Source organism: Copadichromis virginalis, linkage group LG2, assembly GCF_057382275.1.
Source record: "Copadichromis virginalis isolate Kocher_CV1m ecotype Utaka linkage group LG2, C_Virginalis_male_GT1.1, whole genome shotgun sequence".
Taxonomy (NCBI): domain Eukaryota; kingdom Metazoa; phylum Chordata; class Actinopteri; order Cichliformes; family Cichlidae; genus Copadichromis; species Copadichromis virginalis.
In genome coordinates this window covers 30,300,265-30,324,686 of record NC_140619.1, presented here as the reverse complement: position 1 = coordinate 30,324,686, position 24,422 = coordinate 30,300,265, and the positions used below count along the sequence as shown (strand labels likewise).

General features: G+C 40.9%; 2 protein-coding genes across 5 annotated transcripts in view; one reads left to right on the top strand and one right to left on the bottom strand.

Annotated features, from left to right (window-relative positions):
* The window catches only part of apbb2a (amyloid beta (A4) precursor protein-binding, family B, member 2a), a 39,822-nt gene extending 37,581 nt beyond the window's left edge, over nucleotides 1-2,241 (top strand). For both annotated transcript variants that reach the window (XM_085478655.1, XM_085478650.1), the window contains exon 14: nucleotides 26-2,241. In XM_085478655.1, coding sequence (XP_085334781.1) covers nucleotides 26-202 — 177 coding nt within the window. In that variant the 3' untranslated portion in view covers nucleotides 203-2,241. The remainder of the gene's footprint in view (nucleotides 1-25) is intronic.
* Nucleotides 2,028-24,422, bottom strand: LOC146717632 (protein NSUN7). 3 transcript variants are annotated; one of them, XM_085478661.1, is made up of 13 exons: nucleotides 23,909-24,422; nucleotides 22,453-22,833; nucleotides 16,395-16,453; nucleotides 13,906-14,033; nucleotides 13,177-13,329; nucleotides 12,338-12,521; nucleotides 11,557-11,791; nucleotides 10,949-11,092; nucleotides 10,366-10,491; nucleotides 9,101-9,236; nucleotides 8,296-8,419; nucleotides 2,898-3,162; nucleotides 2,028-2,517 (listed from the first exon to the last, which is right to left on the bottom strand). In XM_085478661.1, exons 2-13 carry the CDS (start codon nucleotides 22,802-22,804, stop codon nucleotides 2,078-2,080), a joined length of 2,346 nt encoding a protein of 781 aa, XP_085334787.1. In that variant the 5' UTR covers nucleotides 22,805-22,833; nucleotides 23,909-24,422; the 3' UTR covers nucleotides 2,028-2,077. The 3 variants fall into 3 exon arrangements, with proteins under 3 accessions (XP_085334787.1, XP_085334791.1, XP_085334796.1); XM_085478665.1 differs by having other exon boundaries at nucleotides 10,390-10,491; nucleotides 23,909-24,418; XM_085478670.1 differs by lacking the exon at nucleotides 22,453-22,833 and having other exon boundaries at nucleotides 23,909-24,417.

Here is a 24,422-nt window from a genome sequence, read left to right as displayed (position 1 = left end):
AAAACCTTTCCCTTCTCCTTCTCAGCTTCGGTACCAGAAGTGCCTGGTAGCACGGCCGCCCTCCCAGCGTGCTGGCTCTTCCTCCTCGCCGTCTGCAGACTCAGTGACCCGGCGGGTGACCACTAGCGTGAAACGCGGCGTCCAGTCTCTCATAGACACTCTGAAACCCAAGAAACAGCCATCAGAACTCCCCCAGCAATGACCGTCACCTCTGACCACTGCACCCCTCCCCAGCCTGGAAGCCACTCACACTTTCGCCACAATAGCACTTAATCAGTACCAGCCATGGTAACCAACGATGTACATACAGTATAACAAACATCAACACAGATTAAAGGAAAGAAAAACCATTCTTGCCTGACGATTAAAAAAAAGAAAAAAAGAAAAAAGAAAATTCACCTGTTTTGTGTGAAAGAAGGGAAAAGCTGGCGTCAACTGTTGAACTTTGACACTACTTTGTCCACGTGGAACATAATTCCTCCTGTATGTGGATTTCTGAGACAGATGGATTACTCGATCGCGCATCATACAGACAGGATACGGGATTACCAAGAAGATGAAAACAAAAATCACATTTCTATTTACAAACTAGTAACGGAAGCCCTCGCCAGTTTTTCTTTCCACTTCTGTCTCCTTCTGAACTCAACTGGATGAGCTGCTGTAGCCTCCCAGGACTGTGGTCACGGATATCTGACAGATGAATGAGAAAAGCACCAAGATCATGCAGCTGGCAGCTGCCCACCAAATGGCATAAAAATGTTTCAATCGTTTCGATGAATGAGAAACTTCAAAAAAAAAAAGAAAAGGCAAAAACTTACCATCTCCTTTAACGACGAATGAAGTGATTGTAATAATCGAGCATATGTAAATGATTGTATGGGGGAAGAGACAATTTAGGGTATAAAGTTTGTGGATATTAGAGTGACATAAGATTTTGGTGACTAAAATAATGAGACAGAAGCAGAGTTTGATTTTGCATGTTTTCTTGATGGGGTTTGTTTTATCTTGATGATTTGGGAAGACAAAAAAAAGAAAAATAGATGCTATCGGCACAATTCATTTCCACTTGACCATAACTGGATTTACACACTGGCACAAAAAGAAAATAATAAAAATAATCCGGCCTTTTACCAAACATAATTAAAAGCTTGCTTTCTGCCTAATTTACAACACACAAATAAGGATTGTATTTTAATGAGTTTTAACAAATGGGTCCATCAGCAAAAGAAAGTTTTTAATGTGCTATAAATCAGTTAAGATTGTATTTTTTTTCCTGCATACATTATGAAAAGGAATGTAACATTGCTTCTTTTCAACTTAAATTCCTCAGGAAACTTTACCACATATACCTAAAATGTACGAAGAAGCAAGAAACTCCGCTCGACTTGGCAGATGTGAAGCGTGTTCATGTTGCTGGACACCAAAAAAGATCAGATTTGTGCCATAAGCTGAGGAGAAATTCAGTAAATCCAGCCAGTGTCCTCCCACTCACAAACAAGTATTCACACACAGATATGCACTCATAGCAGTTTTAAAAAAAAAAGAGAGAGAGAGAGAGAGTGTCAGCTGTCACTGCTGTCAAAAGTTTTTAACGGCGCTCCTTTGGCCCGGGGCCACCACCTGCACTCAGTGTGAACTCTGTGAATGCAGTCTGATCTAAATGAAAACCACACTAAACAAACTAGAGAGATGCTATAAATCATTTCATTTCTGCTCTTCACCCATCTCCACACCATGTAAATGTAAGCTGTTGTGACAATAAATGCATTACCAAAAGAAAAAAAAAATGTCCTTTTTAATTTTTCAGGTCAGTAGAAGTGCAGAAATATAGGCCTTCATCATGTACTGACATTGAAATGACACGGCACAGAAATATAAATATATACAGTCTGACTGGACTTGACTAGGTTGTTCTTTATGGCACACAATGACACTTAAATTACAATAAGTAATAATGTTTAGAGTTAGACAACATTCACATGCTGTGTGTCATGAAGCAGTTCATTAACAACGCAGAACTTCTCGTGCAGGTTTTAGGCACTGCTAGCTTTATTTCATTAGACGTTTGATACAAAGGCTAGCTCTTCTTTATGCTCTTCTTTGTGTTTGTGAGGTCAAAACATGTGAGGACGGGAATTTCCTGAACATCTTTGGAGAGACTGCCGCCGGAGCAGGAGGAAACGATCGGAGTCTGTCTCTTCCACTTGCAGCTGAGGCTGGGGCTGAATCTGGATCGGCTGTGCTGGGGTGGAAAAAAGTTGGGGAAGTGAACGGGAGGCAGGACGAAGAGCACAGGTTTCAGCACCTCCTTTTGAGGTCCACGTGAGCGGGCCGCTGGGACCGCAGGAGCGGCAGAAGAAGAAGAATAACGCAGAGTGGTGGTGACAGGAGCAGTGTGTAAGCTTTTTTCTAGTTTGGAGGAGGAACAGGAAGCGCTGTTGCATTCTGGTCTGGAGTAAGAGAACGAGCTTGATGTGGTGCCCTTTGTGGCTTGCAAGCGCAGTGATTTGGGTTTTTCTAAAGGATAAAAACAATAAGATGGGACAAAAAAGGAATTTATCATTTTGAAATAAAGTGTAGGAGGCTAGGGAGAAAAGGCTGAACTCATTCCAACCAAACTAAACATTACTACTGGTACACAACATCTATAAATCCCAGCTTGAAAAAAAAATTTACTAAATAGAGATGATGCAACCAATCAGTGACACTTAATTATCCACAGCCTATTTCTTTTCTTTTTTAGAGATGTAGGCAAGCTCTGCCCTCATTTCCACATTTTATTCTAACTTAGATGTCATTAGCTTAGTTTTAATGGGCACATGAGAGTGGTATCTGTCTTTTCTCTCCACTGCACATTCAGTTGACTTGAGTTATTTGACTGTTGGGTGCACACCCACCTTGTGAAGACTGCTTCATGTTAGTAAAATCCTGATGTCCACAGAGCACAGCGCTGTCACTCCTCTTGGTCTGATGATGCTTGGGCTGAATGCTGACAGAGAGCTGGGACTGGGTAGTGCGAACACTGGCTGCTTTTTTCATCCTGCTGCTGTTTTCGTGTTGTTCTTTTCTAGTAAGGTGGTTGGAGCCCAGTTTGTCCAGTATGCCTTTTGCATTTGCCCTGGCGATCACCTCGTTTGGTGCCTCTTTGACTGCTGGCTCAGGCTTTTGAGAATTGAAAAAAAGAATAGGGACATGAAAATTTGTTAATGGACATTGTTCTTTCAAGTGATTAGCATGGAAGGGGAAGTGCACTGAATGGTACATTTTAACTGTATTTAATGTTTATTCAAAAAACAAATTTTTGGAAACGAGAGGAGAGAAAAAGGAGAGAGGACAGGAAAGGAAGCCACCATGTCCTTGCTGCTGGCTGCAGGGTCACCTGCTGTCTCAGCAGCAGCCCACTGCTCTCCTCAATGCCTGAATTATTCACAAGCACAGTGCACACTACAGGGACATGCAGCCTGCGTGAGTCTTTGTGTGTATTTAGTTTTTGAGTGTTTGCCTGTGCTTTAATGCAAATGCATTTAGGCGTTTGTACAAGCTGTCCATAAGTCTACATCATTTCTCTGTATGTGTGCATGCACACTGTGTCAAGGTGGGAATCTTGCACCTGTGTGACACCGCGTGCTTCGATGCACTCTAGGCAGGTAAACATGGTTCTAGAAGCACCTCAGTAATGCGGTCTTTGGTGGACGCCCTGAACTTCACTGACGTTAACTCATACAGACGGAGGGGGCGCTGAATTATTCAACAGATTCTCTCCCTCGCCTCCTTTTCTTCCCCTTCACCTCTGTAAATCTCACTTACTCCATCTCCACTAACCAACTATGCCATACTCTGTAAATCTCTCGCTTCCGTCTACTCTCTGCCAAACTCAGCTGCCACAGCAGTTCCTGGATTTGAACTCACTCTTTTGTTAACATTTACGTCCGAAATGAATCTCGTCAACAGCTTCCAAATTTATGAACAAAAAAGAAAATAAAGACAATGTTGAAGGGCATTGGCTCTCCCATTAATACTGTCCAAATTAATCCATCAGCAGCAGCAGTTTGTTTTTTTAGATAAAGGTCCACCTGTGACGTGGGTCGCTTTCTCGGGAAATTAGGCCAGAAACGCATCACTTGAATATCTTTATTGTCCCCAGCTGTTCCCGCTCATAAAGAACTTCAGTGGGCACCACTACAACAGGCAATATATGCCAGACAGCATTCAAACACTTATATAATTGCTATTTTTATGACGCTTTTCAGTGTGCCACAATAACTTTTGATTAGCTGAGTTTATTGCAGGTATGGCGAGAAGAAAAAAATCATGTTTGAGGCACCATTACAGCACTTTGATTATCTTTTCATTCCTATCTGTGGAGGTATAAAACATGATGGATGGTCAGAGGGAAACGGTGCGGGAGAGCTCCGTCACACCCGGTGGGGGTAAGATGGCTTAATAACCTCGCGCTGGCATCAAAAGCATGAAAGCAGATTTCATAATATTGTGGCGGTAATGGGGAGGGGTGGTCTATATTGTGAATTATGAGGATGTGGGGAAGAACGGTCACAAACACTTGATGAGAATTGCTGATGCACCTTTACCAAAACAACCCTGAAGATCCAGTGCAACACAGCGCACCCGCAGCCAGTTGGGACAGAGTCTCTCTAAAGAGACACCTACACAAATAAACGAGGGTGAGGAAGACAGGGAGAACAGGCAAAGAGAAGAAAATGAAAGTGGATTGGAGAGCAGATGCGTTTGAGGGAGAGTCTTTATTAAGCAATCAAAGCCCGTGACTAGAAACCACAAAAGAATTTGAGAGAGACAGAGTGCATCCCAATTACCAGTGTTCACAGAAAAGTCCCAAAATTATCAAAGCTTGCTCTCAAACACATTATAGCAACAAAACTAAATCCCTCTCTCTGCCCTTTTTTTCTTCTCCTCTGGGCTGCAAAACCCAAGATTTGACTCTTAACAACTTGCTCTCAAACTGACTTTGGCCTCTCATGTTCAGACTTATGCGTTTGTGTTCAGGCAATGTTCTCTTTCTTCACCTACGTGTCACACCTTCGGTCTAGATGCCAAGTAAACCAGGAAAAGACGCCTGCATCTCTGACTCGACATTCTCATTTCCTCTAGCACCGTGACCTCCTTCCACCCGTTCTTTTTCCCTTTCCTCAAGGGTCTCACCAAGTGCCCGTCACACACTGTGATCCTCATGTTCACCCAATCTCAGCTTCTGCTGCTTTGTCCCTATGCACTGCCTGCCTTCTCTCCAAATATCATAACAACTCAAATGGTTCATGCTTCAGTTTCCCGGTAGTTGCTTGTTTTTGACAGACTGCAGCCAGCTCAGTGTATCTACTTCATCACAATTCCCCACACTAATAAGCTTCGCCAATTAAACTTATTTCACCGTTGTCTGTGTTTATCTATGAGAGAGCTGACTGACTCAGGGGAAGAAGAACAAGATATTTTCTCTGCAGACATAAATAAAGGATCACCCAATCTATTCTGTCTGTGCTTGTGAAAACCATACACACACACAACCTCTGTCGGTACACAGCATTTTCATTTTGAAGGCTGAATAAACTGTCAGCCGGTCTTACAAAAGTCAGCAGCATGACACCCTGGTATCATACCGGCGAGGCACACAGTCAGGTCCAGGACTAATGATGGAACTTATCTGTCACTTGAAACCAGACAGCTTGCCAGTGACGGATGCTACAGTATTGTGCAAAAGTATTCAGACACCCTTTACGTCTCTATAGTTTGCTAGGAAAATGAGAAATATATGTAGAGATTGTAGGAAACTATCATTTCCTCTTTTTACTGTTCCCATTTCTCTACTGTTTCTTATATTAACCCTAAATGAGAAAACATTCATCTGTGTGTTTTAGTGGCGTATTGGGAATACAGCCAAGTATGTGTTAATACTTAGACATTTAAAGTCCATTACACGATACTGAGACAGTCATAAATGGCAGAGTGACATTCACCACACCACAGCATCTCCTTTAATCATTATTGATTCATCTGTTTATCTTTTATTTTTAAACAGTTTATCATTTTAACGGTGCTGTGCAAAAGTCTTGAGCCATTCCTTGTTTCTTTATGGTTTGCTAGTAAAATTAGAAAAGGCTGCAGTAAGTAATTGAAACATGTACAAAGAAAATAGAATATATAAGGCAAAAATAGACATTTTTTTAATGCGCTTCAGAGCCAATAATTGGGGTAGCTGTAGTACAGGAGGCAGAGCAGTACTACTAATCGAATGGTTGGCGGTTCAATCCCTGCCTGCTCCAGTCAACGTGCCAAATATCCTCGGGCAAGACACTACACTAACACCAAGTTGCTTAAGCATAGAAAAAAAAGTGCTTGCGTGAATGGGTGATTGTGGAATGTTGGAATAATGTGCTTTGAGTGCTCAGTTAGAGCAGAAAAGCACTACATAAGAACCAGTCAATTTACCACCTTCATTCTTTCAGTCTGAGCTCTTTTAGGCAGCTTTCTTTAAGTAGTCTTAAGGTATAGTTCTCAGGCTTCTTGAAAGACATCCAAAGCGTTTCTTTGGATGTTGGTGCCTTTTCTTCCCTTCCCTGTTAAAATGTGTGTGTTTGCTGAGAAATGAAGCTGTTGCCAATCAGATTCTTTCAATATGGTATTGCATAGTGGATCAAAATCTGACTTTACTTTACTGTCTTAATACTTACATCAATTTTGACAAGATCCCCAACACCACCGGGTGAAATGAAGCCCCAAATCGTGACAGAGCCTCCTGACCTTCTACGGTCATTGATTTGAACCAAAAACCATTAAGCTGCCAGATTTACTCCTCAAAAAAGTTTGACTCCTTGGAAACAAAATATAAAGACACGACGGGTCACTCGAGAATTTACACAGTACTGTAAATGAGCTACATTTGCCTGTACTTATCTCTTTGGCTGCACTGCCTAAAAGTAGCAGCAGCAGTGGCCTGGAGGAATTTCATTTTCACAGAGCTTAGTTATCACTGATCCCATGTAAGAAGCAAAATGTAGCTAACATTACAAAGTGTTGACTCTGCATGCGAGGACAGATGCGGCTTTTTACAGTGTGGTTGCAGCACTCAGACATCAACAAGGAAACAGCAGCTTTGTAAGATTTCAAACTGACTTCATGAAGGAGCAATAGGAGCTGCGCTGCTCTGTTATGAGAAGTGTTTTCTGTGTACATGTACATTAACCCTTTAAGACCTACCATAGAACCAAGTCCGCCAGAGCTTATATTATATTTTTACATCTTGTAGTGCCATTTTTGAGAGCATTTCAAGTTGATATACATCAATACAACCATTATAGCCCAAATGTTAATAATATGTCTGCATTAAGTGCATAGTAATTACATAAAGTAATTACATAAATTGCAAAACAGTGCAATAAACTACAAAAAAATTGAAAATCATTTTTGTTTTTTTAACATATATTTCTAGTTAGAGAAATTTAAGAGGCTTATCCCTGAAAACTGTAAAGACAAGAAAGTTGCACAAAATAGTTTCCCACCACAGGAAATTTATTTTAAGTGTCTTCATAGTTTTATTTTTGAAATACACCAATTTTTATATACTGCAGGAAAAACGAAAATAAATATTATAATGCAAATTTGCAAAAAAGCAGCATATGCATCAAAATAAACTATTTCCAGCAGTGCAATATGAGTCCTAAGCATCCCAGAAACGGCACAGAAAGTCATAAAGTCAAACATAACTTTTAAAAACACCAGTATAAGCTCATAAGGCCCTGATGGTAAAAAACTACATTTCCGCAAAATGACGTCACTTCCAGTTTCGGGCAGGTCATGGCGGACATGCGATAGTTCACGCTGATGGACGTAGGAAGTGTTACAAACAGCTGATCGGATCGGCAAAGCGTGTTTCTGGAATATTATGTTTTTGTTGCTGCAAGTGCTTTTTATGCAGTTTTTGCAAAGCTATATGTGGAAGGAAACTGTGACCTAGGACAAGCTGATGGCATAAGATGTAAGTACAACTCCTCCGGTTTCATATGCAAAAATAATTATTGCGCTAGCTTACGTGGTGGCAGTGCTATCGGGATTTTAAAATAGTTACACAAAATGGAGCGTGTCTACTCCAACCGGCTTTAAATGGTTAATTTTGTGTGGTCACAACTCTCCTTAACACATTATTAAAACGGAGGTCCTGTTGTACATCAGTATATTCTCAGGATAAATAAAGTAGTTACTAACAAGGGTGCGTATATTGTGGCTTATTAGAGAATTCCTTTGCTCATCTGCTAAAGTGATGCTTACCACTCTGGTAAGAACAGCCAGAAAGGAGCCATTGGTGTGCTCTGTTGGCTCCAGCATGAAGAAACTGTCTGTTTCATCCATGGCCTTTGGATACTCAGAGGACATGAAAGGGGAAGGGCTTGGCCTGAATGAAACACACACACACATACGCAGCAAAACAGGAAAATACAGTTTAAAAAAAACATAACCAGTGACATTAAGAAAACACATTGGAATAACAGCTGAAGATATTTTTTTCTGATTACTGACATAAACGTTTTATAATTATAATTTTTTATTACTTTGTTATTTGAAATCCACAAACATTGCACACAGGAGTAGATGTCTGGGTAAAACCAGTATGATCCCTACCAGAAATACTACCTTTGTTTTATTTACGCTAGCCTAAGGCACTGTCAGCACACCAGGCCAGCTTGCTGCAGAGAGGATTCAGCCTTGATGCATTCAAGTCAACAGGACTGAAAAACTTCAACCAGACTCTAGCTCTTAACCCCACAAACAAAGAAAAGAATCCTGGAAAAAAAAAAAAGCAGGAAGGCGAGCTGACTGAAAATCGTTTCTTCCGTGGCCTTTACACAGCATTTAAAGACATGAAATGGCACCTTTGATTATATTTTCACCGAATTTCCTTCTGTTCCTGTCTGAGGTGTGCTGAGGCTTTGACAGAAGCCTGTCTAAAGGTAAGCAGACAAACAACTTGCAAAGCTGACAGACAGACAGACAGACAGCAATGCAAACAGACAAAGAAAGGCAATGATGGAGACAGAAGCAGAAAGCACACTGGGGTGCAGAGAGTGAGGCTGACCTGAACTTTGCTTGTTTTGGTTCCCCCTCCTGGTCTGCACGGGCCTGGGCTTGCTGCAACGCTTTTCTAACCAAGTCCGCATTTTCCTCTGGGTATGACGAGCATGTGGCGTAGACAATTGCCAAAACTTTGGGGACTATACACAAAAACACACACATTTAGTTAAAAAGCATCCCTTCATCCCTATTTACAACAATTAAATTTGATTATTCAAGCTGAGCCGTCCTCCTCATCAACTGCTCGCTTTGAAGAAATATGCTCTTGAATATTAATTTCTTCGCGCTGCTTATGCATGTACATTGCTCATTTTATTTAACTGCGACTGGCTTGAAGATTTGTTTGGCTGCTGGCAGTCTGACTCCCTTTATTTGAGCTTTGATTTCTTTCTTGCTCGCTAATTATTGCCAGACAGAAATAATTAACACTCGGCTGATAAAGAAGCAAACCTGCTCAGATGTGGCAAATCGGCTCCAATCAAATGTGAAATATAACTTGGAGAGAGGTGAAAAGGAGACAAAAAGATTAGAACCAGGCCAAAATGTCATTCAGGTGTCCTGCAATTAGATGCTTCACAACAGACACAAAAGGCTTTGGAGGTGTGTGTGTCTGTGTGTGTGAGTGTGAGAGACGCTGAAATGAGACCATCGACACAACTGAACCACGGCACTCGATACATACCCGCCATTAATTACTAGTCCTATTAGAAAGCATCTACACTGGCAAAACCACAGACAAGGGCTGATCAATAGCTCCTTAATTAGAGAAGCTAGTTTACATTTCCCCCAACCTACAGACTCCACCTGCTCAATGAACACATCCCAGAGCAGAGACAGAAGGATCCCCTGAACAAAACAAGATGGATTGAAGCTAATGAGCATAACTCGCTGATACAGACTGCTGAACAGAGGAAAATGCAGCGTATAAATATATACAGTAGAATACAACTGAGCAAAAACACACTGACAGCAGATTAAAAGAGTAGCATCGGCATAAAACAGAATACTTCTATCACGATCACCTCTAGACAATTTATACAACACAAAGCGGGACACCGAAACACTTTGAAATATGCAAAGACTGCTGCAGAAGACAGCGAATGACCAGCACAGTGTAACATTAGGGTCCTTAATTAAAACTCAGAGAATCTCCAAGGAACACCACAGACTTCAGCCTAATGGCATAGGAGATTAGATAATTAGGAAGTGTAAGCAACATCGTGTCAGAGAGGCTGCATGCTTGAAACTCAGATTATGTGGTGCGCGTACGAGAGCGGGTGGTTGTACGCTCACACATCAAGGCATGATCAATATCCTTCCTCTGCTGTGCTACCAGGGATTCCAGTTTGCTTTGGGCTATGGAGCCTTGGGACAGGTCCTGCAGCAGGTCTGTATCTGAAAAAACAAAGAGGAGCTTCAGAAGAGAATAATCTTTACTTTATTAATGTTGCCTTCGAGTGGGTATAAAAGCATCTTTAAGTAAGTATGTTATCCGCTAGTTGTTATGCCACAAAGAAAGACTTCCATCAGATATTTGTTCAGGGTGAAAATGTTCAATATATAATATTAAGGCTAGTTTAGAGCTAGTTTAGTGTTTTTAAGCTGTTGCATAAAAACATTAAGGACATGCTTTTGTTTTTTACTTTTTATGAATGCAACTGCAACAACTGCACAGGATAAGCAATAGCAATAATTTGCATTTAAACAATGTAAGCTTGATATATCACATCCTACAGTATATCCAGTGTGCACAACATCTTGATTTGTGCACATTAACCAACTGTATGTTCCCAGGTCTATATCAGTATAGTAAATAAGCCCACAGTGTATGGCTCAGTGCTTAAATGGTTACCTCCATTTTCTTGTAGTATGAAATCAACTGGGTTGCTAACTGCAGACACAGAACACTTGGGGGTCAACAGGATAACGCGCACTCTTTGAAGTCGCTTGTCACCGGTGTGCAAAGATTGGAATTCCTCCAGTATCAGTCTCACATCTGAGCGCCAGACACAGACAGTATAATGATAATCAGCACCAGGCATGCACATGTTCTCCGTGCTTAAATCCATGATGTCCCACTATATTTCTTTATAGAAAAATTCTGTGCCTGAAGGCGTCGTTTGCAATCATAAAAATGTCAACTTTGTTCCTTCCCCTTTTTTATTTCTCTAATGACTAGCTGAGGTGGCAGCCACTATCAGCAAAATAACCTGGTTTAAAGCACACTGAGTTTATATGAGTCCCTAGGATTTTTGTTGACAGCAACATCCATTTTTCTCACTAGAACTCGCCCAGTCTTTGTTGGTCTATATTAAGTTTTCACTTCATTTAAAGACAAAGACAGTTAACAGCCAGGTGCTTTCTTTTGTTCCATCTTCTTCTGTCGCCTCTTTTGTCTCCAACACAAACACAAACCGATACTGACAGCCCACTCAAGGACATACATCTGTTTTCTCTTACTGTTGCAGCCCATTGCAGAGACAGTGAGCTCCAGCTCCTCCCTTTGAGCATCTGTGCAGTTGTTGACACAAACGTAGACGCTGGGCCAATTGATGCTGTTGGCTTTATACTTTTCTGCAATTAGGGCAGCAGTGTGGGAGACAGTGAGGCTGGAGAAGGAGCCCACCATGAGAACATCTCCTTCCTCGTGTAGCAGGGAGCACACAGCATATGGGCCCAAGCTGCATGACTTATCCTACAGGCACAGGGAGTGGAAGTATTAGTTTGTTGCAGCAATGCTATGAGACAAACCAAGGAGGAGAAAAAGCAGAAAAACAGAAAATGGAAAGAGTGATGGAGAGTCAGTGAACAAATATAAAGGAGAGATGATTAATTAGGGAGAGGCAGTAAATATTTGATTGAATCTGGCCACAAAAATCTGATTTACTTGTGTTGTGGTGCTGCGTACTGTTCACAGTTTATGTGGCAGCTTGACTTTTATGAAGCAGAAATTAAATGATTAAACTGTCCAATCCTCCCAAACAGGATAATTCTTTATGGCTCAAAGTGAAGCACACCCATATGAGTGGAAGTGATGTGAAATATTTGTATCTGGGCAAACTAATCTTTCTTGGCATAAGCGATTTCAGTCTTACAATCAATTTGAGAAAGTCCATTATCAAAGTGAAATCATAAATATCACAGAAGACTGATGGAGCTAAAGAGATTCCACAGCTATATTAGAGTATTCAGAGAAGAGGCTGATATTGTCAGAAACCTCGTCTCTCAGTGCACCTAGTACCTGGATGATGAGTTTGTGATCGCTGAGCAGCTTGGTGGAGTACAGCTGAGCTTTCAGCTGTGCAGGGAAGACCAGTATATCCCCACAGTGGGGATCCTGGCAGAAGGTCTGGCCCTCCAACTGCCCAATCGATTTGACCTGAGAGAAACCTGCGCTCTTCAGGACACTCTGGATCTCATCAAGACTGGAAGTAAAAGAGGAGAGGAGCGATAAGGCGAAGAGAGAGGAGAGAGCAGATTAGCGGAAGCCCAAGAGAAGGGATAAAAGACGAAGGTCAGAGGTAGCAGAAAGAGGAAGGCTCTCTCCTCTCCTTATTATTATCTCTCATTATTCGATAATAATAATGTTAGAGTGTCAGAGTTGCTATTTGGCCTTTTAAGAGTCTTTAATAGTAATATGGTCTATAAAAGCCATTAAGACACACACATTCATACATACACATACAAACACATGCACATGTACATACACACCATTAGTCCCAACAGGTGACCTTTACAGTCCCAGAGCTCACTGAGGGTTGCTGCTGATTGAATCTGTCTACAGCAGCAGGATTTACACCTAACTGAATCAGGCTGTCAGGCCCAGGCAAGAACACACATTAGCGCTCGCACACACACAGCGTGTAGGGCGAGCATTTAATTGGATGTCAGCCGGGTACCTGGCCCATAAAACACTGGATAGCGCCCAAAGTTAAAGGTCTGTGTAAATGCAGGTGTGTGTGGACACATCCTGGGTATGCTTACAGTGCACGTCTGTGTTTATGTACAGGTGTAAATGTATAAGTGTGTGCTATCTGCTTCTGGGAAGGTGAGCATGTACTCTCAGCATGCTCAGCTGACCTGCTCTTCAGCATGTTGACCCATGCGTAAAGTGGAAGGTTGCTCGACCTCTGCTGCTTCTTCTTCACACTCTCTGGCAGGATACACTCAATGGACAAGAGATCATGTTTGATCCTGCAGCGGGCCAGAGAGGCAGCCAGTTTGGTTTTAAACCTGCACACAAGACAAACAAACAAAAAAAAAACACTAGGGGCATCCTTGTGATGACAGCACACAGGCCAGATTTCTCTTTGAACTTTGAACATTTTTTATGTTTATCCACCAGATACCTTACATGGAAAGTTACAAATACATTACAGATTAAAAAAAGAATGTGTGAATGGTAACCAGTGAGCTCTTGGCTTCCTTTCTTCTGACTCCCCTTGCTCAGTACTCATGGGTTGGACTACTTCCATCTGCCAAATTGACCTTTTCTTTTATCTCTGTAAAGTTTTGTCACTGTGTTTTGCACAGCTGCAGAGCTATCATGGTTTGTTTGGGGTTTGCTTTTACAAAATCTCTCTGAAGACAATGAAACAGATTTAAAAAAACAAAACAAATACAGAAACACGTGATGACAAACCCACACACAGGCAAATGTACATGAAGACAATACCAGCCAGGCTGTGTAGATTTTAAATACTTTATCTAAAATTCCTCATGTTTTATTGTGTTTGTCTTTTAATAATTTCACCCGCAGTGATTTCAGCTTTTTTGTGCTTTTGTTTTTTGGTTTGTTTTTTTCCTCACCTGAGGAGGTAGTCCTCCACATGTCTAACTTCCTGTACGATCTCGTCCACCTTGCATTCCCGAGGGAGGAACTTCCTGTTCTGGAAGTCATAGAGCATGACGGCAACAAGGCTCATCTGTTCGTCTGGCTAGAGTGTAAGAGCAAAAGGCACCACGTTTCATTTAAAAGCAAGAACAAGAGCAGAGGCATAATAGAAATATTTCTCATTTTAATAACTTGAGGAACAACCTTGTTTTTATTCAGTGGTAACGGCTCAAAAGTCAGCATATGTTGCATGTCCAGAATTTACACCTGCATCGGTGTAGTTCAGTGGTTTTTAAATGGCCCTATTTCAGCTACATAATGAGGAGAACTGTGGACTGATACTATTTATCTGTATTGATTCAGTGACTGAACTGTTTCTCATTTACACAATTGACACACACACACAGTAGCTCAAGGATGTCCTGCCATGACCCAAAGTTTGGTACTTAATTAAAACTCGGAGGAAGTCTGAGTTATGTTTCCACCACTCCCCTACAATTATCGCTCTCCCTTAAACTCACTATCTTCCTCTCTCCACTTCTTTCCATATCCCTGTCCTTTCCTCTCTCTAACCCCACCTTTCTCCCCCTGAGGGTGGGAGGGCACCAGCCGCATTAGTGGCAGATGGTGCTCCATTGCAGAAACAGCTTGCCACATCCTCACAACTGGGCTAATGGGCAGAGAAGTTAGAACGCTACAAAGGTTTCTGTTTTAGGGGAGGAATTAGGTTGTCCTTATTATTCGGTACAGAGGCCTTTAATTTCTTTTTTTTTTCTTTTCTTTTTTTGAAAGGTCGATTTCTGAGACAGGTTGTGGCGCTTTGCTTTTTAGCTCACTCGACTTCCCTCATTACCTCAAATTCCACTTGTCCTTCACCAAGGTTAAACACTTGGGTGTGGGAAAATTCCCAGTCACTAAGCTTGCCTGGAAACAGTGTCCCATGGTGGGAAACAGTAAACATGTCAGCTCTGCTTAGCAACTCTTATCCCAGTCTCTTGAGACTGTCTTCATCTCACTCTGTTTAATTTCAGGGCTAATTTCAATTCAGTAGTGTATTACTGATATAACACAAATGAACAAACTATAGATGAAATATCCCGAATGCATCTATTAAAGTTTCATATGCTTCATTTTACACGTGGATTGGAACTCTGTCATGTCAAATGCTTTCTACCTTCTCTGTCTTCCTGACTAGAATTTATTCAGGTTACTTCCATCCTCTGTGGGATTTAGGCTTCATTTTCCTCCTCCATTGTGATCAAATGTGCTTTAGGCTCAAAGCCTATGTATACCCTCATTTTTCCGTTCTACTTTTTTTTTTTCTTCCCTATCCAATACCCTCATGTACCCCCTTTTTTACATGCAGTCTATTCGCTCTCATTCACCTCTTTCTCCCGTCTCTATTTCTCTACCAAGGTTGAACTTTATAGATGCCAGGAGTGTAAAAGAAGGTGAGAGTGAGCTCTAAAGACTGTCTCATTGTGTCTGGGCTTTATTGTCTAGCTAGAGAAATGCAGAGTAACGACCTGCCACTATCCCGTAGGGAGAGCCATTCATTTCACCCAGGGCCATATTTCACAAGGCTACGATGCAAGTGTACATCTGTGTGCCTGTGGGGATTACACTGCAAACACATATATTCATGTGTATTAATGTGCCCGGATATGCTTAGGCCCTCGCTGAAATAGACACTGGCTATCTTCGATCTGTAAACTCTATGACAGCTCTGTTTTCTGTTTGCACATTCACCGCCGCTCGCTTTCATTTCGCGTCTCTTTCACCTGCTTCACCAGCCACACAGTCGCTCTGTATTCTGCCCATGTTTTATCATCATCCAGAACGTCGGAGAAAACAGCTTAAGCAGCCCTCCTCTTTGCTCAGAATCTTTTATGTGGTGTGTTAAAAGTAGGGCAAAAGTACATGCCAGCCTCCTCCAGAGGATACCTCTTCATTTAAGAAGGCTGTAGGTTCACGGCTGTGCTACAAAGCTTTCTTTTACGAGTACACAGCATCATAACAAAATAAAAATTGGTTAGAGGACAAATACAGCATACACACTGTGCAGAATACACTCAGATGGTACATACAAACTCACTGCCCCTGGGTTGTTTTGATTTCATCGCTAATTAATGGGGTGTAATAAAGGATAATACACAGCCAGATATGTTCTGCCACATAGTAACTTATGATGTTTTTTACTCCAAAGGGAGACATTGTCATTGATTAGAGGAGGGAATATGAACAAAACGAGACGCTTTGTGAGTTGGTGAGAGGAGCATGTCAGTGCAATAAATCAATATTACTGTTACTGATTATAACATCAGAGAGAATAGAACAAACAATATGTGGAGTGTAAACAGCAAGACATGAACACTGGAGAGTGTTTGTGGAAGCACTAAGGTAAACAAAACTATACACAGAGGGATAACATTACGGACATATAAAATTATATGAAATGATTTACCATTGGTTGAGTAAGATAACAGCAGCTGTCAATCATCATGTCCTCCAGCAGTTCTTGATCTGCACAGGAATAAAAAAACAAGGTTAAAAGGATAGAAATGTAATAACAGAGATTTCAATAACTAATTGTGAGTAACGATGATGCATATTAATGCATCTTTTATATCAATGTCTAATTATCCCTCGAAACCAATCCTGACTCCTCCATTTGGAGGAGGAGACGGAGGCACAATAAATTACTCCTATCCATTAATGAATCCACATCTAATGATAAAAACATGAAAACACACAAAAAAAAGAGCTAAAGGAGATGAAGACAAAGAACAAAAGAGTCTCCTAGAGGCACCCCGAATGATAGCAATTTAATTTCAAAAGATAATTCAATTAGATCGGGGGTTTAATTTCCCGTGATTAAATGCTTATTTGGTGTTTAATTAGACCTAATCTGATTCTTCATTTGGTTCTTTTCTTTCACTTAGTGTGTCTTTGCTATGAGAGCCCATTTAATTGAAGTTCAGAGGCTGTCAGATTGGTGTGCAGATAACAACCTGGACCTCAATACCACCAAAACAAAAGAACTGGTAGTTGACTTCAGAAGGAGGAAGTCCGAGCTGCAGCCTGTCAGTATCAACGGGGAGTGCGTGGAAAGGGTCTCCAGTTTCAAGTTTCTGGGTGTGCACATAGACACAGACCTCCAATGGAGCTCTAACACCTCTGCGGTCTTAAAGAAGGCCCAACAGCGTCTCCACTTTCTGAGAATCCTCAGAAAAATGGACCTGAAGAAGGAGCTGCTGACCGTCTTCTACCGCTGCTCCATTGAAAGTGTGCTGACATATTGCATCGGTGTGTGGTTCTCCAGCTGCACCACAGCACACAGAAAGGCACTCCAGAGGGTCATCAACATGGCCCAAAAAATCATTGGACATCCTCTTCCCTCCCTGAAGGACCTGTACAGCACTCGCTGTCTCAAGAGGGCACACAGCATCCTACGGGACTGCACACACCCAGGACACCGGGTGTTTAAGCTGCTGCCGTCTGGCAGGAGGTTCAGGCTGCTGAGGTCCCGAACAAATAGACTCAAGGACAGCTTTTACAACAGGGCAATAGCCCTGATCAGTGTAAATAGCTGACCTGACTGGATACCTCCCTGGACTTTTTAGGGGGAGGTAACAATGTTTAAAACGATAACAATAATATTTATATTTATAACAAGGTGCAATAATAATTAATGTGCAATAATAACAGTGTGCAATACACATACACTTATTCTTCTTTTTTATACTAAGTTAATATACTGTGTTGTGTTGTTTGTTACGTTGTGATGTGTCATATCGTGTCGTGTTGTGTTATATGTAGTGCCGACGTAGGACAGTTTTTTCCAATTTCATTGTACTACTGTACTATGTATGACTGTGCAATGACAATAAAGAGTTATCTTAGCTTATCTTAATGACACCAATGACATATAAAATAATGAAAAGGTCAGATCGAGACATAATCATAGAGCGCAAGCGTGTTTTTCATACCAGGCTAGTATGTGCCAGTATGATTCAATTTTCCATTTTATTCACACCATTAATTAACCCTCAAGTAACCAAGTAATTTATGATCCCAAGTATATCTAACCATATGCACGTCATTATGATATTTTTAGTCTAATTCTCCTAGAACGTTTTTACCAAGGATAACACAAGGTAGTGTGGGAACATTTATGACCTTGGATATATATTTTTTCCCATAACACTACTTTTGCTCACTTTTGCTTTTATAGTAATTATTCCTTAATGAGGCATCTCATTTTGACTGCACGATCTCTGATTATATTTAATTTTTAACAGGAATAAGAAAGGATTAAAAAAAAATCCATCCTGATTATGGGGATGCTGTAATTTGTTGTATACAGAGTATTACAGAGGTACCTGCTCATCTATACTTTGCTGTCCTATAAAAATTATTTGCACACCGCTATGGTGCAATCAATAACTTAATTCTGTCATTTTAGTCCAGGGAAACTCTTCTTGACCTTCTTTATGAAAAAGGTGACAGAAGTCTGAAAGGGCTGACTTTAAACTGCTAAAAGGTGAGAGCTCGCTATCAGATATCTTTCCTCGGTTTATAGTGGTTTTCCACCCCCATACCCACGCTATCGTATCATAAAAGCAGCAACTGCCCCACTAACCAACAGGATTCTTTCTCTTAAAATATACATAAAAACAAACAGGCTTATCCTTACCATTCCCATCTGTGAACAGCAGGCTCTCCTTTTCGATATGCATGAGATGGAGAGACAGGAACACTTGCCCGTCTATCATGTTAGGATTAAAGAACCGCTGCTTCCAAAGTTTCTCTGCAGGTAGCGTTTGCTCTCTGCACAGTGAATGAATGGGGCAAAAGGATAATTTCTCTAATATGAATGCGCATCTAGTGAAGAAACAGACAACTGCGAAAGCTGTCAATAAGATGCATGTGTTTCTTCAAGTGTGAAACCACAGTTTTGAAATTTTGTCTGTCACAAGGGTGGTTTGCCTTTTGGTTGATTCCTATTCCTAACAGACACACCTCTAAGACTGCAAAAAGGATCTAAAACCAGACCCTATCCACCGAGACACCACGGAAACCACATACTGCTGTTAACTTATCGCAACATCACAAATTCACACTGGGCACCCCTATACAGTGTAGGGCAAGGCAAGCATCTGCATGCAGGTACACACACACACACACACACATACAGGCGGCTACACAAACAACTGTTTTCACATGATAGAGCTTATCTTTAATTGAGGAAACAGAACTCTACAACATCAGCAGTGGTGTAATTTACTGCAGATGCAGGTGAATAAGGTTTAGAATTGTCCCCATTACTGCAGAAGTCCTTAAAGACAATCTCTTAAGAGATAACCGCTCACTGTACACGGCAAAACAGATCTCTAAAGAGGCCATGACGCCTCATTCTGCAGAGGTCATGGTCTTTAACATGCTATAAATCACACACTGCAATTTGAGCAAAACACAGAGGGAATTCTGCTATAAATCACTTACAGGAGACATCTTTGCACAGCAGACGCCACGCTGGGTTTTTACCTGGGGGATGATGCAAACTCTTTTAAGTCTGACAAGCAACAGTCGCTTGAAATGAGTCTAACAAAAAAAAATTAAATAAATTATGATGCATCCTCAATCAGCAGGAGGCACTGTAGGATGCAGAACTGAGGTTATGTGTCGTGTGGCTTCCATCCAGGTGTTACACAATGAGCAGTGACTGATGGTGCCTGTAGTCAAACAAATGCTCAGCACAAGAGCCAGACCTGAATGGCGTCTCTTTTTCCTCTTCAGCAGGTCTTTGTCTCACAGTGTTCTGCATCAGTACACCCAATTGCACATTAATCTAACATTGGAACAGCCATTGAAGGTACCTGCAGTAAGTTATACATTCACCTTTGGGCTAAATGCTCAATCTATCTTACGTATTATGCATCTTGACAATTTAATATTTTCTGAGGCATAGTGGTGATAACTGCCCTGATTGTGGTCAAGGACAAAAAAAAAAAAAGACAAATCTTTCTCTCTTTGTCTTATACTCCAAGTCCAGCATAGCACACAGAGTGGCCCTTTCTCATTGCACAGAGAGAAGAGCAGCCTCAGTCATTTGACAGCCTGGCAGCCCAGTTGGCCAGTGGACAATGAGACAGAAATACTCAGAGGAGCCAGTAGAAAGAGGCAAAAAAGAGGAGGAGGGAGGACTTTTATGGCTACTGACAAGGTCAAATGAATTTCTACCACATTCCCACAAAAATTACTTTACACAGCTTAACACGAGCGTATTCCTCAAGCAATGACAGCACACTGCATGACCACTGAATAAGATATGAAACCTTGAAAACATAACCTGCCTTTAGGTCGCTGATCTAGCAGAGCTACACTGGAAAATTGTTTTTTTAAGAGACAAAAGAAGGCACAGAAGAAGAAAAGAGTGAGAATGAAGTGTAAGAGAAGGAGAAGATGTGGAGAAAATCCCAACAGCTTTGTCTTTTGTTTATGAAATGGCAATTCTAAACCAGGGTAAAGATCAACCTCAACACCAACCCCATAACATTGAGCATTGCTCGACACTCCTCACAACACCCCGAAAGGGAGTGTCTGTGTCTTCCGCCACCGACATGGAGCTCACTGAACCTTTTGTTTAGAACAGATAAGAGTTATAATCACAAAGATCAATACCAGTTCATACTCACTGACATTTTGCTCTGTGTGCTTTTCGCTGGTGAAGCGCTTCTTCTTTAGGTTAACATCTGACCTTTGTTCAGTTTTGGATCGGTCATTGAATGTACCTACAAGATGCATGTGTGTTGTCATGACTCCCAGCATCCTAGTGCTGCGTGTCAGGAGAAAATCAAATTCTGCACGAAAAGCTGGCGTGTTTGCAGGAGGAAGAAGAAAAACTAAGACGCTTCGAGGGTGTGTCGCTTCATCTACACAGCAAACATCACAAAAATACAAACACGAATCCAAAACACATACATGATTAAAGTATGTCAGTAGCAATGTCTCTGCAACACAAAATAGTCATATATATACATACACACCTACTGTAAAAATGACTTGATCTATCTCAAGTACTCAACACAAGGAGGTGAGGCTCCACAGCTTCTTTAAATGATCTTACCTTGTCTAGTCCAAACTTATAACAGTATTTATCTTTAAAATAATAAGAAAGGAGTGATTAAAAAAACAAGTAAAATGTGGAGTAAATTGTGGAGAAGTCTTGAGTCACCCTTCCTTTCTTTAAATTTTGTAACTAGTTACTAGTTGCTAGTTTCTCTTCTATTATCCTTAGCAATCTTCCTAGTTTCGCCTGGTAATGCAAGCAGGCTGTGATGACCTAGAGCTACAAATCTAATATAAGTTACTCAAATGAGGTGCTGGAGCTGGTGATGATGGATATTTTTGAGGTGATCTGCATTAATTGTTTAACATGTATGTCTGATATTCATCCAGATTCAGTGGACACACAGCGAGAAGATGAAAAAAATCATCCATGGCCATGGGGGTGTTCTAGCAACCTGACCTCGGCATCCACTGAAAACACGTTAAATCGATTCCAGCCGGCTTCCTGCCCTGGCTGTTGGCTCGCCTCCTCTGCATTATTGCCATGGTGATTACACACCCTGTGACTTCGGTCACCCAGACCTCACCCTAGTCCCAGCAAACAGATTAAGGGACAAATTGATTTGTAGTATGACGCAGAATTCCCCCATGACCACTCGAGCATTTTTTTCCCCCTCTTCTACTCGCCCTTCATCAGTCTATCTATATGCAATTCTACCTGTCAATTAACTTGCCCAAAGCTGTTTGTTTGCCAGAAATCAAATCAATTTTGCTTGCAATTTCTAGAAAGAGAAATGATTCAAAATGAGAGCTGATGAAAACGTTTCCTGATGTCGCTTCACATTTACCCAAACCACAGACCATTACCAAGAGGTATAAATCAAAAATTAGGAATCGCTTTAATCTGTCGGTTTTTAACACTTTTAAGTCGAGGGTCAGCACAGCTTCACAGGCCCAGAGAAGATGCAGTCTTGGTATTTTGTTATTGACTTTTATGACTTTTAATACTATATCAAAGGACAATCTCAGTTTCTTAATCATAAAAAATTGTATGCTTTGTGCTGCACTTGAGGTAACAGACTGGTTATCCACCCACAGCAAACAGTGACTTATTTTATTAATGGTTAAATGAGACTTTAATTGTTTCAGGCCCTTAAACGACTCATCCCATGATCTCAATTAGACTGCCACATTAGGATCTAATACCAGTCAGATTCTAACAATCAGATGCTAGAAAGTAATGTTTATTAAGACATTTTCCCTTCTGTAGTGTTGTGAAAGATCATCTCAAGGCAAAAACAAACTAAACAAACTATGAACAGAAACATCAGCTGCTCCTCATATGAGATTGTTGATTTATGTTTATATGGCAGGCGGGCAGAGAAAGGCAAAAAAAGGAATAATAAAGGTTCGAGAAATAACCCTGAGCTAACAGTTAATTGCCAACTTACATTTTAGTGTGCTGAAGGCCAACTCATAAGCTGCACGATGCATCTCCTCATCTTTGACTTCAGGTAACCGGAGTCCTCTTTCTTTGCCATAACTCACTAACCGTTGTGCAGCGGGCTTTTCCAGATGGTTATTCTGATAGATTACTGATGCCAGCAGGTAAACTCTGTCTGGGAAGCCCTGGCAGCTTTGGATGGTTATGTGGGGCTGTGGAGGAGCTGCAGAGGTGTCACTTTCAGCTTCATCATCCAGCTGGATCAGGTCTTTGCTGCTTGCGATGTGAGAAACAGACTTTTGTGTCTTGTCTGTGAAAGGGCACCTGTGACGCCCTTTGGCATTTTTTTTTTTCACCATCTTCTAAGGTCAGGTTTTCTCTTGCACACCTGAAAGCATGCCGTGCAGAGTTATCATAGTTTCTTTTTTTAAAATTAGCATTTATTTTTAGTTGCTTTTGTTTCTGATTTATTCAAGTTTCCAGTTGCTTCCAGAGATTCATTTTAAGGTGTTATATTTAGAAGCTAAAGCTAACTATAATGACTTTTTCACCCCTGATTTTAGTTATTCTTCACTATAAAAAACATCATGCCATATGCTCCCATCAGGAAGATACTCCTGCGTACCAGCGGCCAATACAGAAAGATTTCTGAGGAGCTTTTACCCTCAGGCAATTAGACTTACCTACCCTACTCAAATACTCACTCTTGGACTATGGTTATATTAGTTATTATAAGAAAATAGACACAAATAGAAAAGTCTTTATGCAAAGCTGGACTCTCTTAATATTAAAGTTAAACAATGCACTGAAAAATTTAAACTTGAAGCTCAGAGATTTTCTGATTTGGGGCAATATAAACATAATGGACTCGACTTTACCTAAAAAAAGAGATTTTATTTTGTACATATGATGGTTAATTAAGTGAAACAGGATATCTGTAAATAAAAGCCACAATACAGCCAGAATAAAGGACATGATTAAACTAAAGATTTATTAACATGATCTCACAAGTGTATTAATTAAAACTTTTTTCCCTGATGACATTACGTTTAGTTGAATTTAATAGTTAAACACGACATTTTGCAGTGTAAGAAGGCAACATTAAATTCCAAATGCAAAGTTTGTAAGCCAATACAAACACATTTATTAATTTATTTTATTAAGTAACAATAATAATGTATAGAATATATAAATACCTATAATAGTTTCAGTTAGCCTTAAAAAGAGAAACGTTTTAACCAGTTTAAATAAAAATATTACAGATTAGATTATCAATAAAATGACCCTAAATGAACCAATAAATAATATGGAGTAATTGTTATCATGTTTCACCGTTGCTTACAATTTTCAAAACACGTGTGTAATTGCTATGTATGTTTCGCCATTTACCACAGCAGTGATTTAACAAAGCAGACCTCACTTTCTGTAGTAGCAGAGCTGGAAAATTCGTGGTTATTCGTTACCTTGTGAGACGGCCTCCCGTTATCCGAGATTCTCCGTATTTTCCTGCGCAGGTAGCTTAACGGTAGTGGCGCTGCTGCTAGCTGCTCAGCAAGTTTTAATTGCCAACTCCCCGCTACACACACACACAAACCCTGACCCCTTACCAAGCAGTAACAGGGGTTTCCTCGGGTTTTACTGCTAGCCCCCCGGCAGCCTTGAATGGGTAATTTATAAAAATGCTACACCGCAGAGTCTCCACTTACAAATAAACTTTCTAAACGTCAACATTACGGTGCAGCTTCGGGTTAGCTTGCTTCCGTCACCAGGGCAACAGCATGCTAATTTTAATGCCCCGTTCTTCACGGATCAAGAGTCTCCTTAACGCTGGATGCCCTCCATCTATCTAGAGCATATGGGCTTGTTAAAATTTTACAGGGCATTATGTCAGAAAACCGCTAACAATATTAGATCGCTTGCAGATGGCACGCAGCTGTTGTTTCATCCAAGGGAAGTGAATAGAAAAGCAGTGGCGTA